Source organism: Ipomoea nil, unplaced genomic scaffold (assembly GCF_001879475.1).
Source record: "Ipomoea nil cultivar Tokyo-kokei standard unplaced genomic scaffold, Asagao_1.1 scaffold0465, whole genome shotgun sequence".
Taxonomy (NCBI): domain Eukaryota; kingdom Viridiplantae; phylum Streptophyta; class Magnoliopsida; order Solanales; family Convolvulaceae; genus Ipomoea; species Ipomoea nil.
The window spans coordinates 245,005-260,250 of NW_017616893.1; the positions used below are offsets into that span (position 1 = coordinate 245,005).

General features: G+C 31.0%; 2 protein-coding genes across 2 annotated transcripts; both read right to left on the bottom strand.

Moving 5' to 3' along the window:
• Positions 1-315: 315 nt before the first annotated feature.
• LOC109173037 (replication protein A 70 kDa DNA-binding subunit B-like) lies at positions 316-7,174 on the bottom strand. Its single transcript, XM_019322297.1, has 9 exons — positions 7,028-7,174; positions 6,295-6,571; positions 6,114-6,210; positions 5,881-6,011; positions 5,718-5,796; positions 5,493-5,625; positions 5,245-5,405; positions 5,009-5,129; positions 316-423 (listed from the first exon to the last, which is right to left on the bottom strand). The coding sequence occupies exons 1-9, from the start codon at positions 7,172-7,174 to the stop codon at positions 316-318; spliced, it is 1,254 nt and encodes a 417-aa protein (XP_019177842.1).
• Positions 7,175-9,500: 2,326 nt separating this feature from the next.
• Positions 9,501-14,171, bottom strand: LOC109173038. The gene is made up of 2 exons (XM_019322298.1): positions 13,937-14,171; positions 9,501-13,654 (listed from the first exon to the last, which is right to left on the bottom strand). Exons 1-2 carry the CDS (start codon positions 14,169-14,171, stop codon positions 9,501-9,503), a joined length of 4,389 nt encoding a protein of 1,462 aa, XP_019177843.1.
• Between the last annotated feature and the right edge of the window lie 1,075 nt (positions 14,172-15,246).

Consider the following 15,246-nt stretch of genomic DNA (forward strand, 5'->3'; position numbering starts at 1 on the left):
TCAAAAGTCCTTGATTTACAAAGGATTATGGATGCCTCTAAAAGTTGGAAAAAAAAAAAAACAGAAAAAAAAAAATTATTAAACCTACTACATGCAAGAGTTATTTCTCTGTAAAAGAGTAAAACCAAAGAGTAAAACCAAATCTTCAATAGTTGGGTGCAATGAAATACAACCGGAAAGGAAAAAGTAAAACAGACAAAAAAAGATCACATTATGATGATCATAACTCTAACCTTCAGCTACTCTATATTCTTCTGAGTTAGTTATCATAAATGGATGTTGTTGCTCACTCCAATGAAAGGAGTACGACCAGTTTCAACTCGATCTGAAACTATGTAGTGCTGATCTGCGGGATATTTCCAACCCTTTCAGCTTCACCACTAACTCAACATGACCGTTAAAAGAGTGTGCATCCCCCAGAGCCTAATTTGACATTAAGATAAAAGCAATATAAGATGAGAGTTTGAGAATGCATTTTGCAGAGTTTATATAGAATAACATTGCCTGGCCATCTCAGATCTCATCTTTTCTTGCTCCGCGACTTAGAACGATCCGCCATTCTCGAAAAAACCTTAGAGAGAGAATATGATTCTTGAATCTCTCTCGGGTAGTGCGCAGGGGAATGCAAGCCCAAGTTTGATTGTATCGATCATTTTATAGGCGGTAGAGATCTTTTTTATTTGCAATCAATTAGTAATTTTTATTTCTTTTTTTCAATTTTCCTTTTCTAGTATTAATAAGTAATTTCTGTTTTCATCTTTATTTTCAGTTAATTAGGGAGGTTTTTATTTTATTTTCAGCATTAGTAATTACACATCTTTATGTAATTAAAAAAACTTACACATCTTTACATATAACAAAACTATTTCCATCTTTAATTACGTTATTTACTTACCATAGAATATTTCCTTATAAATTACATTATTTTCTTACCAATTATGTTTTATTCTTTTACCATAATTAATTAATAGATTTTAATTATTTTCCATTGAATATTTACTTACCAAATAAGATTTATTAATTATTTGATCAATAAAATATTTAATTAATTGAGTAGAAAAGTTTGGGCGGGAAAATGGTGTAGGAGGATTTTACTTATATATATATATATATATATATATATATATATATATATATATATATATATATATAATCCTCCTAACAAATTTTTCCCCCAAAACTTAGGGGCATTTATGTAATCTAATAATAATAATAATAATAATAATAATAATAATAATAATAATAATAATAATAATAATAATAATAATAATAATAATAATAATACCTTAAATAAATAAATTATTATATTTTCCTTTTAAATTAGTATTTTCTACTTATAAATACAAATTTATAATTCCTAGCCTTCCCATCATTTCCTTCTCCACATCGGTAAGGCTTCTCCACCCCGTATCTTCTCCATCATTTCATTGACTTTTGTTAATCATCCTGTGATCTTCCACAGTTGAGGCTGATACGTGATTTGCACAGGTGAGGTTTTCATTATCTTAGTTTTTTTTTTCTTTTTGGATTTTGTTTTGTTTTGTTTTGGATTTTCCGATATTTAAATAAGAAAAGTGGTTTGTAATAAAAATGTTGATATATTCTTTTTTTTTTTGTTTATTTTTTGTGGAGAAGATACAGATCTAGAAAGATTGATCGGGAAGCAATAGAGTTCGTTGCTCATCAAGTGGATAATGTTTGGATAGGGACGGATGAAGTGTAGGCAATAAAAATCTATATCTATATATAGTTAAAAGTAAATCCTTCTAGCCAAATTTTTCCTCCAAAACTTAGAGAAATTTCTATAATGTCATCCATTATATATATATATATATATATATATATATATATATATATATATATATATATATATATATATATATATATATAGAGGAAGAAGTACGTACTAGCACTTTTGTAATTTTACCAATATACAAATAAATATGTAGGCAATGAGATATTGAGATTGAAGTACGTACTAGGAATTGAATAAAAAAATATTTTAATTTAGGTAATGGAGAGATTTTTAATTTTTTTTTACCAGAAGTTTATATATTTTTCCTTATACAAATTTATAATTGTAAATTTATATTAATAATTTATTATTGTAAATTTATATTAATACAATGTAATAAAGTCAATAGCATTAATTCTTATAATTCAAACTAATTACTCAATTCAATAACATCAATTTAAACATATACGATGTACAAATTTATACTAAGGTAATTAATAAATTAAAACACAATATTACCGTGTACACAATATATTATATTAAATATTATAATTACAGTGTACAGTTTATTATTTTTTAAGCCGTGTAATTCAAACTAATTACTCAATTGCATAAAATCAACTATAACGGGTTACCATACATGTTACGTGTTCGTTTTTAGTAATTAATTAAATCAATTGAATCAAATTTATTTTAACATATACCATGTAATGATTTTTACTAAGGTATATAATTGAATCAAACAGAATATTACCCCTTAGTTCAGATTAAGGTCATTTATTAATTAACTAGTTTTTGACGCGCATTGCGCGATTGAGATAATGCCCAATGTTTTTTTTTTTTTTTTAAATAAGTACTTTAAAGTATATTAAGGCAAGATTATATTGAAATTATTCATGCATAGATAATTGAAGGTTGAATTTGCGTATTTAAATAGGTAATTCTTCTCCCAAAGGTTGAGTCCCCTACCCCAAGGGCCCCCCACACTCTGACCCGACAGAGCATTGTAGGAAGTTGTAAATCACGGTGACTCAATGGTTCAGCAGACAGGACCAAATGCCGGTGCGAACAAGGAATCTGCCCACTTTGGACATAATTCCCGCACTGCCGCCGCCGAGGTTCAAACCTTGGTTTCTTCTCCCAAATACTGCCCACTAAACCATTGAGCTAAGCCCGTGCGTGTTAAATACGTAATTCTAAGTTTACAAATGCAAGATAATATAGTCAAGATTGATTATAATTGTCAATAAAATAATTGTATAGGTATGGTTGAAACCAAATACGGGACATAAGGGAGAACAAATAAAAATTAGGGCATAAAATATTAAATATATACTAATATTGTTTGATGAGATTTCGACATTAGGATTTGTGGTTAAGTTCTATTAAGACTTTAATATTAGAATTAGATTAATGGTGTAATTATAATTCTATATTAGACGTTAATATTATAATTAGACTAACGGTGAATTAACGGTATTTAACCAAAAAGTTAAATGGATAATCATATAATTAAGGATAAATTAGAAAAATTTTTTTAAAAAAATTAAAACCTGAACAATTTGAACCATTCATTTGATTTAATAATTTGACTGTCTTTTTTCTACCCAATGTTAATAATTAAATAAATTCGTTGGTCAAATCCGCTAATATAATCCGCGCGCTAACTGCTAATTGTCAAACAAGGACATTGCAAGGTAGTTCTCACTTCAATTTGTTGTGTGATTTGAATACTCTCTTTGTCACAAAATCTCTCAAGTAGTTAATATGGTTGGCTTTATTAATTATATATTTTTTTAAATTTTTTCATGGTATTAATAAAATACTTGGTAAATAAATATATAGCATTATTTTGTATTATAACTTTGATATTTAATTAGAAAAATAGTGCACAAAAAAAGATAATAGACAATGTAGTGAATATAATCAATTGATGAATTTGAATATAAAAATTTTTACATTTGAGAAAAATAAAGACAATATAACTAATGAAAATATTTCTCTTAATTAATTTATTGATAATGAATAATTTTTTTTTCACTGAATTAAGACATTGTAAGGACAATGTAGCGAATATAATCAATTAATAAATTTGAATATAAAGAATTTTTATATTGTAAAAAAATAAAGACAATATAACTAATACAATTATTTCTCTTATTTAATTTATTGATAATGAATAATTTTTTTTTGAATAAAGGCATTGTGGACACATAATTCTAAATTAAATAAATGCATATCTATAATTTTTTGTTGTAGCTACTAAATTATTATTTATATAATTTAATAAGAGTAAAATAGAGTACTAATTATGCCAACTTTGATTGGGATGAGGTTCGAACCTAAGACCTTTTTTTTTTAATTGAAATCAATGAGTAAGTTAACGGTGAACTAACGGCAATTCTTAAAATTTTAACGGAATTAGTAACGGCGTGTGGGTATTTTAGGAAATTTTAGTGTAAAATTTAAATCTTATCAATCTTTTAATCAATCTGAGCCATTCATTTAATTAAAATCAGTGACCGCCATTTTTTCTACCCATTATAGGCCTAACTCTCTTGGGCTCTTATTAGTATACTAGTTTTGACACGCGCTTTGCGCGATTAGACCAATGCCCAATGTGTATTTATAAATTAGTAGTCCGTATTTCTTAATTGGTTAAAGTATTCATATAATATAATAATGAGAGAGAGAGAGAGAGAAAATGCGAAATTAATAAAAGATATTGAAATAGTGTTGGTGATTATATATTGTAATAAAAAAAAAAATTCGAAATAGCTAAATTAGAATAAAAGTAAAAACAAATAAACCACTAACTAAAGAAGAAATTCGAAATAGCTAAATTAGAATAAAAGTAAAAACAAATAAACCACTAACTAAAGCTGACTATCAATAATGAAAAGAGTAGTAATTTGAACACAGTGAATTAATTTTTCTTAGTGCGTGTTTGGTGAGGCTCGGAATTGTCTTCTTCTTCTCCATCTTTAGTGAAGTTGAGTTTCCTTTTTGCTGGTTGTGTGTTTATTGCATCTTGTTTACTTGTGGTAGCGAATGACAATGAATCGTGCAATGATGTTATGGTATATGATACCATGCTTTTGCCTTGTTGTGTGTAGGATTGAGACCTCAATTGTATTATATATTCTTCATATTGTAAGCGGTTATTGATATGTTGAAATCGTAGTTGTTGACCCTACAAGATGTTTATGTAGTTAGGCATTATGTTAGTTTACTGTAAAACATGAGTGGTTGTGGGTGGTAAAGGAGAAATACCTGTTGTTCCAATTGCATAATTTGTTTGCTCGTTGAGAGTAATAGTTGTTCAGCACATTTTCCAAACACAGATGCAACAAGGCCTCCACTTCCATCAGTAATTTCCACATCTAGTTTACACCTATTATGTGTTTTGAGAGTAGCAGTGTTGTGTTATGTTTGTGTAATGATTAAATTGATATTGACCTCCTTCTAACAAAAAAATAAATAAAATGACTTTAAAAATTGTTACTAACCTTGGTGTTCCCACTGCATTCATTTCACCACAATGCATGCAATGAAATAGTTTGTCACTTTCTGCGTAAACCTTTTTCATACAATGACTACATCCAATGTACCATGTGTTTTTTATTTGAGGCTTAAAGCTAATTTTCCCTTTTATCCAAACAGGTTTACTCTGCAAGTTATCATGAGTAAAAGGATTAATGTTAATGTTAAAGTATAAAATATTGAATTAGTGTGTAAAACAATTTTTTATATATACCGGATCAATTGATTGAGGGACACTATCAATTGTAGAAATTTCTGCAGTTTCTGGATTTGCAAGTTTTATGGCAGCGTCATTGTAGTCTCGACAGCGTTTTAATGCATCAAGTGTAGCACGATGCTTTGTTCCCCTAAAAATACATTAAAAAGAAATCAATTTTTAAAATAATGTGTGTGCGTGGGTGTGTATATTGAATAACTTATCAACAAATTTAAAACATACCATTCTTTTAAACGTTCTGCTCGTGGTACTTCTGGGTGTAAAAGTATTGTTGAATTTGTTCTTGTAGTCAAAGAAATTCCTGGTGTAGTGGATAGTATATTAGATATGGTAATGTATAAATGGTGCAGTTTTGAAACGATGTTAGTAAATAATTTGATTTTACCTTTGAAGTGAACAACTGCAATATATTCTGCTGATATTACCGGGTAGTTTCCAGCTTCAATTTCTCGAGTGATTAGGGAACCCTCTTTGTCAGCGTATTCTCCCCACATGGTTAGTATAATTGGCTTCAAACTGCATTTTTTAAATAAAGAAAAAATGGTACTACGTAAAAAAATTGATGTGGTTGATAGCAATTTATTTAATATAAGAATAGTAATAGAATAGGGTTCTTACTTTTCATCAACAACAATAAAGTCATTGATCTTTTGTTTTCCATTCATTGTTGAGATGAATTCTTTTGCAAGTTTGTCAATGACAATACCTACAATTGCTATCATAGGGGATGACAAGAAATAATTACTCAAATATGATTACAATAGATATTGGTAAGATGTTGTAATAAAGATTAACTTACAAATTTCTTGTGACTTTTTCATGCATTCATAGAATTCTAAGAATTGTGTGTATGATTGTTCAATGGTAGGCAATGGTGTGTCAGCATTATCACTTGTTTGGATACTGGTCTGAGCATTTAAAATCCATGTATACTTGTATTTATTGTCAAGTACTCTATAGTTCGTCTGGGCAGGTTTGACAATGGCACTTGAAATTATGTACCACTTGTTGGTCTTTAAAGTGCTATCATAGATTTCAATGTCATTATCAAACACTATTGATTGAACCCGAGTTCCCTGTATATAGATATAGCATTTACAATGATGTTGGTGGTGAATGAAAGCACCTTGATTTGAGTGTAAATAAAGAACTATACATGTCTAATAATCTAATAAATATAAATTTAAAAATGACAAATAATAATAATAATAATAATAATAATAATAATAATAATAATAATAATAATAATAATAATATTATTATTATTATTATTATTATTATTATTATTATTATTATTATTATTATTATTATTATTTAAAAAATAATTATAATCACGCAGCATATAAAAAGCTATCACTAAATTCATGCCCATAATAATATTATGTACTCATAACAATACACGAAAAAACGTTTTAATAATAATAATAATAATAATAATAATAATAATAATAATAATAATAATAATAATAATATTAATAATGATGATGATGATGATGATGATGAAAGGGGGAAATTTTGTATTATGTACTTACAGTTTCATCCTCGAGGATGATGAGCATATACTTTTTGTCAGGCGATTTAATAGCATTCCTTGGTTCGTTTTTCTTAATGACACGAACTTTACAACTCCATCTCACAGTTTGTGTGTCAATATCAATTAAGTTTAGTGCATTTGCCATGACTAATATTTTTCTGTCATTGAAAATATGTGCATAAAGATTGTAAAGAAATAATATAATGAGAAGCATAACATAAATTGAAAAATCATAGATTAGGGATTGGAATTGAAATAATATAAGGAGTAAGAAGAAGTATTATATTATTTATATATATTAATTAATTATGTAGTAGTGGTAGGAGGGTTATTATATTCATACCTGTAGAATGTCTCTTGAATAGTGTGTTGCAAAAGAAGTTAGGTATTGTGTCTGTTGAATACCAGGGGTTAATATAGTGTTGTTCTGGGTAGATTAAGGGTGTAGTTAGGAATCTATAAAGATTTGTATTATAGAAATCCTATTAATTAAGTCATCAATATTCTAATTTGAAATTAGGAATCTATTAAGATTTGTATTCTATATTCTAATTTAAAATTACAATTGTATATAGATGGTAATAATGACATGACAAGTATATATATATTACATATAGTGATGATGACATATTTAGTAAATAAGAAAGTATCGTAATATGGAAATAAATTACTATTTGTGTATTGATTAATTTTTTTACGAAATAATTATGTAAAATATAGAAGATTAGTTAAGAAAATTATGATTTAACAAGGAGCCACTGCAATCATTGTGTTTTCATTTGATACGTGCAGCCTAACTAATATTTTAATATAAGTATTTAAAGTATATCAATGCAAGATTATATTAGAGTTGATGATGCATAGATACCGATACCATATTTGATCGATATTGAACTTGGCCTAGCAAACTACGCGTAAAAATAAATCTTATTGGTGATTGAATCGGGTTCGTGTGTGTTTAGTATTTTTTATATAAATCATATAATTTTTTAGTTTATTTATTAATAAACACTTAATCTTTTTGACAATGTAAAACTTTCCTACAAATATTATGTGCACAAAGAACATACCCATTTTTTGCGATTAACATTTAGCAGACAAAATGAAGCCACTTTTAGGGAATACAACTCCTAGCAATTAGAGAAAGAAAAGGAAAGGAAACAAAAAGTATAGATTTTTTTTTTTTTGTGAACTAATCAGTGTGTCCAGTAGAGAGAGGGAGTATTACTCCAAATAGACAAAGAAACGGAAAGAAAACAAAAATTATAGACTTTGTTTTTATGAACTAATCAGTGTGTCCAGTAGAGAGAGGGAGTATTTACTCCAAACACAGATATGAGTCATAAGAAATCTACAAATATGTATGATATCCTCATATCTACCCATTGAAAATACAATATTCTCTCAAAACATTATAGTAAAAGTGAATATTTAACATGTTTTTCTGCACAAGCATAAACCAGCCAGATATTTCAATTTCTAGCACCTCCTTTGAAAGTTCAACTTCTAAATGCAAAGTGTGAATAAACAGGCAAAACGAAGAGGGAACATAATCAGCACTACAGCCACAATGGGTAATTGATCATGCCCAATGCGAAGAAAGCATGCCGTTTACGGACCAAGATGTAGGCATTAGATAGTAAAACCAGATCCACCATTTCGGAATGTGCTGCAAGATTACAAACATATATAAAATGATCATTTTGAATAATGTCAGCGAGTTTCTTATAATGTAATGTAAACTGGAGATCTTGAGGTGTGTTATTGAAAGTGAAACTTACCGGTTCGGGGACGTCAACACCAAATACACAGCACTTTTCTTCTCAGATTCAACCTACCTTCCATCCTTTTACAATTCTGAAATAGAAAGTGGATGAGTGATCTAAGCAAAACGATACAATATCATTTCAATTAAAATTAGAAAATTAAAAAAAGATTCCAGACTCCAGAACCCTTTATCAAGTGCCTTGTTTACTTTCAAATAGGAGCCAGATGCAATTTACTCCAGTATGAAAGGAAGAAATTCAATGAATATAGCATGCATGATTTTTTTTATGCAGTTTCACTTATAGCATCATTTTTAATTTTATCAACACATTCTTGAAAGAAATGAGAGTTTGATGTTATTTTCATGTAAACAATCCATTAGCAACAGTGCCGCCATATAGGGAGGATAAACAAATATAAATAATTAGAGCATAAAGGGAAAAGGTGAAGAAGGTTACTTGATAATCTAGCTGCTGAGAGTTGTGTTTTTGTATCTCTTGGAGAGAACAACCGTAATCATTAATTCCTTATATTGATACCGGATCAATGTCAATATAAGTTGGACAAATCGAGCATCTGAATGCGTAGAGTAGTAATCTGTATAAACACAATATATTAAAATCAAAATGTATTCACTAAAGCATGTTGTGTTTTATAAAATGAATATATTTTGCACAGAAAGTGTAAAAAATAACCTAGTTAGATCAAAGAAGTGATCCACAAGCTTCATTTAGAATTTCTTGATAGACAATGTTATCAGTTAGGTCTGTAGTAGTTGTATCGCGATGAGTATTGCAAAGTAACATTTTTACACAATCTGCTTTCTTTGCTCTTGATAATGCAACATATAATTGTCCATGTGAAAACACCGGTTGTCTCAAGTAAATCCCCACAAAATCAAATGTTTGTCCTTGTGCCTTATTTATTGTCATGGCAAAACAAACTTTGATTGGAAATTGGTGACGTTTAAATGGAAGTGAACAATTTTCATCCTTTGAAGCTTCAAGTGGTATTCTTGGTATGAAAACATGTTTGCCAATGTGTTCCCCAGAAGCAATGAAACAACGTATAACATGATCACGGAAGTCATCACATATTAACCGGGTACCATTACAAAGTCCTTCTGCAGGATTAATATTCCTCAGCAAAATTACTGGGCAATTCTTTTTTACAATCAACTTGTGAGGAGGTAACCCAGGTACTGAGATAGTATGCAAGTAGTCAACAAAATCATTTTTGCAAGTGGAATCAAGCAACTCATCATAACTTATATAGCATTTTTCGTCTCCAGGAAATCTATCAATTAAGGAGTTGTTAATTTCATCCACGAATTCATTCTTCGGTGTCAATATACCTCGCTTCATGAGTGGATAAGGATCGCGGGTGAAGTTCATTAAATCTGGGAAAACTATGTCAATTAATGAATTGAAAGACTGTAATTCATCTGTAGATGGGACAAGGAATGTTCTTGGAATTTGAATTGAATTGCCAACCACATATTTTTCTGTTCCATTTCCCACGCGCATTAAGTATTCACAAAAAGATGGGTCTTCTTTAGCCCGCATGTTTTCTGTCAAAACCAATCTCTCAACGATTGGCCAAATTTTATGTGATTTAACCAAACTTGCTTCTATAAAATCCTGTCTGCTTCCAGATCGTATCACAGGTAATGTTTGGCGAAAATCACCTCCAAATACTACAACTTTGCCACCAAAGATTGTGTCATTGTTTGTTATATCTCGCAAAGTTGTTTCGACATTTTCTATGTCTCTACGGTTGGCCATAGTTGCTTCATCCCATAAAATCAACTTGCACTCTCTAAGCAGTGAGGCTTCGGCACTTTGTTTCCCAATATTGCATACAAATTTATCATCTCCATTGATGGGTATTTTAAATCGAGAATGAGCTGTTCGGCCTCCGGGTAAAAGAGATGCAGCTACCCCAGATGTTGCAGTTGCAAGTGCAATGTCTTGGTTTGCTCTCACACGGGCTAAAAGGCACCTGTATAGAAATGTTTTACCAGTTCCCCCTGGGCCATCAACAAAGAAAACCCCTCCTGAATTTGAGTAAACTCTAGAAATTATGGTGTCAAATGCAACTCGCTGAGATTGGTTCAACTTTGTTATAGCAAGTAAATCTGTTTCATTAGGAAGCAAATTTTTTTCTGCTTGTATTTCTTTGTGTATTCTTTGTTCTTTTGAAAGACCAATATGATAAGAAACTAAACCAAAGTCATTTATATTCTTCCCCAAAGATTCAAGTATATCACTTATCATATGGAGACACTTATTTTCAGCATCAATTATACTGTTACATGATGAAATTATGTCTTCACAAAGATGTTCCTTGTATTTCGTCCACAAATCATGGGGAGAAGGAATGTTACAAAAAATCAATAGGGTTGCAAATAACCTACGAAAACTTGTAGGCATTTGCCAACACATGGCTTCCTGCAAACATTGATCTATCACTTGATCACTCTGCAACAACCCTAATTTCTCTGCAACTTCTCTGAAAGTTGTAGCCATAGATTCACCAACCATTTTTAAGTGTTCATATGATTTTGGAGCCCTGACATTCATCAACAACATTCTCAAATAATATCTCTCTCCTTCAATGGGATTAACACTCACCAATCGACCTATAACCTCTCTTTTTTTCCTTGGATACCATTGTTTATCTCTGTTTACCCAAACAAAGAACTCGGGGAATTCTAGATACAATAAATTCAATCTCTTAGCTGTCTCATCAGTCATATTCATGAAGAAAAATTCTGTTAACATTGTCTTTGAGCTAAATTGATTATCCACAAGGTGAATCAAATCTTGTTTGTTGTCAAATCTCATGTACTGGTAGTTCTCCAAATGGACCTGCAAGTCCACTACTGCTGGTTTTATTTCGGCAAGGCTAAAACCATATATTCTCCATGCAGCTTCAGGAGGTGACACCCATCTTGCATTCTGGTATTCTTTTATTTCATCAAAATCAATGACTTCTTCTCCGGAAGACACACTAAATGCAACTCTATCATGGCCTTTATATATATACTTGTATATGTACTTGACACACTTAATACTTGCACAGACTTCAACATTGATATGACAATCGAATTTAGATAACAAATATGCGTTATATGGTATGACCCATTTGTTGTCCAGTTGGTGGCCACGGACGGTGACAAAGCGTGAATTGTTCCGTCGCTTATAAGTAGGATATGAGTTCTCTCCCATAACTGTTGCATCCGAATAGCCCTTCGGATATTTGTTTTTACAAAGTCTAGCACCAGACTTTTCAACCATACATGGATTTTCAGGATTCATTGAACCACATGGTCCATGTATCATGTGTTTTGCTACTAAAGAGTGCAAAGAAGAGTTGTGAACAGCGTCAGGTATTTCTGCACTAACAATTGCATCAACATCCAAACCTGATTTGAATTTGTGATTTTTTCCCAAAATTAATAAGAAATGAGCATGTGGTAGCCCACGCTTTTGGAATTCAATCACATAAGTGTATGCTATCACCACTCCAAAAACTTTTTTCTTTATGAGGTCAACTTTCAATTCTTCCAACTTAGCACGAAACACTCTGGAAATCAAATCAGGCCTATTTTGTGGTTCATCGCAAAACTCAAGCGAATTTTTTATCTCAGGCCAATTTGGGTTACAAGTTATCGTTAAAAAAATATCTGGCTTACCATATCGCTGCACTAATGTCATAGCATTCATGTATCTTTTACGCATATCCCGTGGGCCTCCAATGAAAGAAACGGGTAAAATTACTCTACGTCCGACATTAGATGCATTTGTTTCCCCGCATGCAATGCTATCCACTAATCCTTGCATGCTTTCTGTTCGAACATCACGTTGTTGTGCTCGAAAATAATCCAATCTTTGTGTCTCAATTTTGATATACGTGTCAACAATGAATTGTTGAAAGAGTCTTCCTGAATGTAGGAGCATAGACTTATCATTTGGTCGAATTTGGAAACGATAAGCATAATATTCTCTGCATGAAACTGTGTTCCGCTTGCTCTTACCAACAATATTTTCATTTTCTTTGTCTAACAAAGCTTCTATTGAAGGAAATTGTCCAGGTTGAAGAATACCTTGACAAATGGAGGTACGATTTGTATAAGATTTAGGTACCTTAGATATACCCTCATGCCAACCACTTTCTCCGTGGGGAAACAATAGGGGATATTGCAAGGGATCATAACAACCATAATAGTATTTGACAGAATGTGAACGGCCAGTTTTTGCAAAAACTTTAATATCACGACTGTTTTCTCCGCTACCATCTTGTTCTTCTACCCAAATTGCTGCAACTTGAGAAGAGGTAGGCATGTTGTAAACACGTTGATCTAAAGTTGCATTTGAGCGAATTACAATATTACAATCTTCAATACTTGATATATCCTTAAGATTTCTGAAGAACTGTGAATACGGATTGCTTCCAAGTACATCAATCAGGTTTTCAACAACACTTGCCTCCATTCGTTCTGCCCCTTTGATTCTATTTTCAACCTCATGCTCAGTATCAAAGAAATATAGTTGCAAGTTTTTAGGAGGTTGATTTTCAGGCACCAGATCATTGATAAAATGATACATTTGTCCTTGGACCTTAAATGTATAGATTCCTTTATTCCTCCTGGATAAATTTTTGTCATAGTTGTGGATTCCTAGTGAAGTAAATGCAAATGTGTTGTTGTATGTTCGAACACATGCTTGAAAATGACGTGACACTTCATCTTTCTCACAGAAGTATTGCTTCAATAGCGGAGGCATTTCATTAGACACCAAAACCACTTGGCCAGAGGAGCAACAAAATCCAGGTGGTTCATATTGGAATCGCTTTGCTTTACAATAGGTACAAGGAGAACAATCTTTTAGCATAAAAGACTGGTCGAGATTAGAAGAAAGAGTATTGTTGTGTTGCAAACATTCTTGAGAAGTTTGTCTGAGTACTACTTCTGAAGGACCTTTATTTATTTTGAAATATCATATAATATTTTTTTAAATTGCATAAGCAAGTGATGTATAATCAATCAAATGCATGCATGTAAACAAGTTAGTTCTAATGTCCATAAGTTAAAGAATTGAATTCAAAGTAAGACAAATATGACAATTAAAAAGCATACCAGCATTGACGTCGTGAGTTAGTGTAGATTTAGCTGCATTACTTTTGACGCGACGCTTTTCGTTAATATCATCTAGCATTTTTCGTTTCTTAGCAGGATCCATTGTTGCGTAAGCATTTCGGCGTCTCAAGTTCCTCTCTGCCCGTCGACTCTCATTACAAGCATACTGCTCGCTTTGTTTACTATTCCGAGCATCACGACTGGATTCAGGGACTTCAGAATCGCGAGACTTCATAACATAGCTATTTAAAAACAATAAATTCAAACTCATGAATGAGAATACAATTGTGAATTCTGATCTTTCTACATTAAATTAAAGGTAAATCTGAAGATATGTTTTTAATTTGGACCAATTAGTTATATCTATGATTTATTTCTTGTAGTGTAGTCTATATACATTGAAAAAAGTAGTATCTTGTTCAAAGATATTCACATCACAAGTAGATAGGGCAATTGTTACATGTATACTACACATCTACTACAGTTCACCTAATCTCGCAATCGAAGGATGATTGTTAAGGCAATAAGGTGAAGACAAATAAAGGCTAAGATATCCTGGAATAATTGCATACCTCAGGTTTATGGCTTTGCAATTCTGTCTTGTACCGGAACTCTGGGTGCCGACTAACAGGATAGTCTGTCCTCTCTAACTCTCTTCGACTTCCAACAAGCTTTAAAATTTATTTGTCGGAGAAACAAAACAGTGAGTAAATCACTCAATTTAAAATAAATAAATAAATAATCTGCTCAAATTTTTCAAACGTACCTCCTTTGTATCACTCCTTTCAAATAATACCACTCTAACCCCACGGTCACCAGTAGCAAGATGGTCGCCAGTTTTATCAAACTCAATGTCAGAAATTATATCAACTGCAAATCAATAAAGAGCAAACATATTAGGATTTCCCATTAAATGAAGTTGCTAGAAATATAAATGCAGGAACATAATTAATGATTTTAAAACATTATCAGAAACAGAACAATATTATAATACTGTAGATTATGTGAGATTAAAAAATTAGATTTGATGATATGTTGAAATAGCCTACATTGATGAAATTCAATTGTTTTAAAACAGAATGTAATTTCCATAATCTGAGTAGTGTTTATCCCCAACTTAAGTTACATAAAATTGTAAAACCTCAACTTTGGAACTTTTTGAGAAAGGAGTTTGCCTATTATCACAACATACAATGCAAACTACTGTTATGGCTTTACATGCACTTCTAGTTTTCCTTTCTGCTCATCATACCATGTTAAACTCATTGTTGACACAAGCCACAATATAACACATATAAAACTGAGGAAAG

Bases quoted from the DNA above. Each gene is read 5' to 3' on its own strand.
- LOC109173037 (XM_019322297.1), bottom strand. From the start codon at position 7,174: ATGGCAAATGCACTAAACTTAATTGATATTGACACACAAACTGTGAGA. The intron at 5,626-5,717 runs GTATGTTTTAAA...ATGTATTTTTAG, and splicing joins GCAGAACGTTTAAAAGAATG to GGGAACAAAGCATCGTGCTA. The intron at 5,130-5,244 runs GTTAGTAACAAT...AACACATAATAG, and splicing joins AATGCAGTGGGAACACCAAG to GTGTAAACTAGATGTGGAAA.
- LOC109173038 (XM_019322298.1), bottom strand. From the start codon at position 14,171: ATGAAGTCTCGCGATTCTGAAGTCCCTGAATCCAGTCGTGATGCTCGG. The intron at 13,655-13,936 runs GTATGCTTTTTA...CCTATTGTAAAG, and splicing joins AACTCACGACGTCAATGCTG to CAAAGCGATTCCAATATGAA.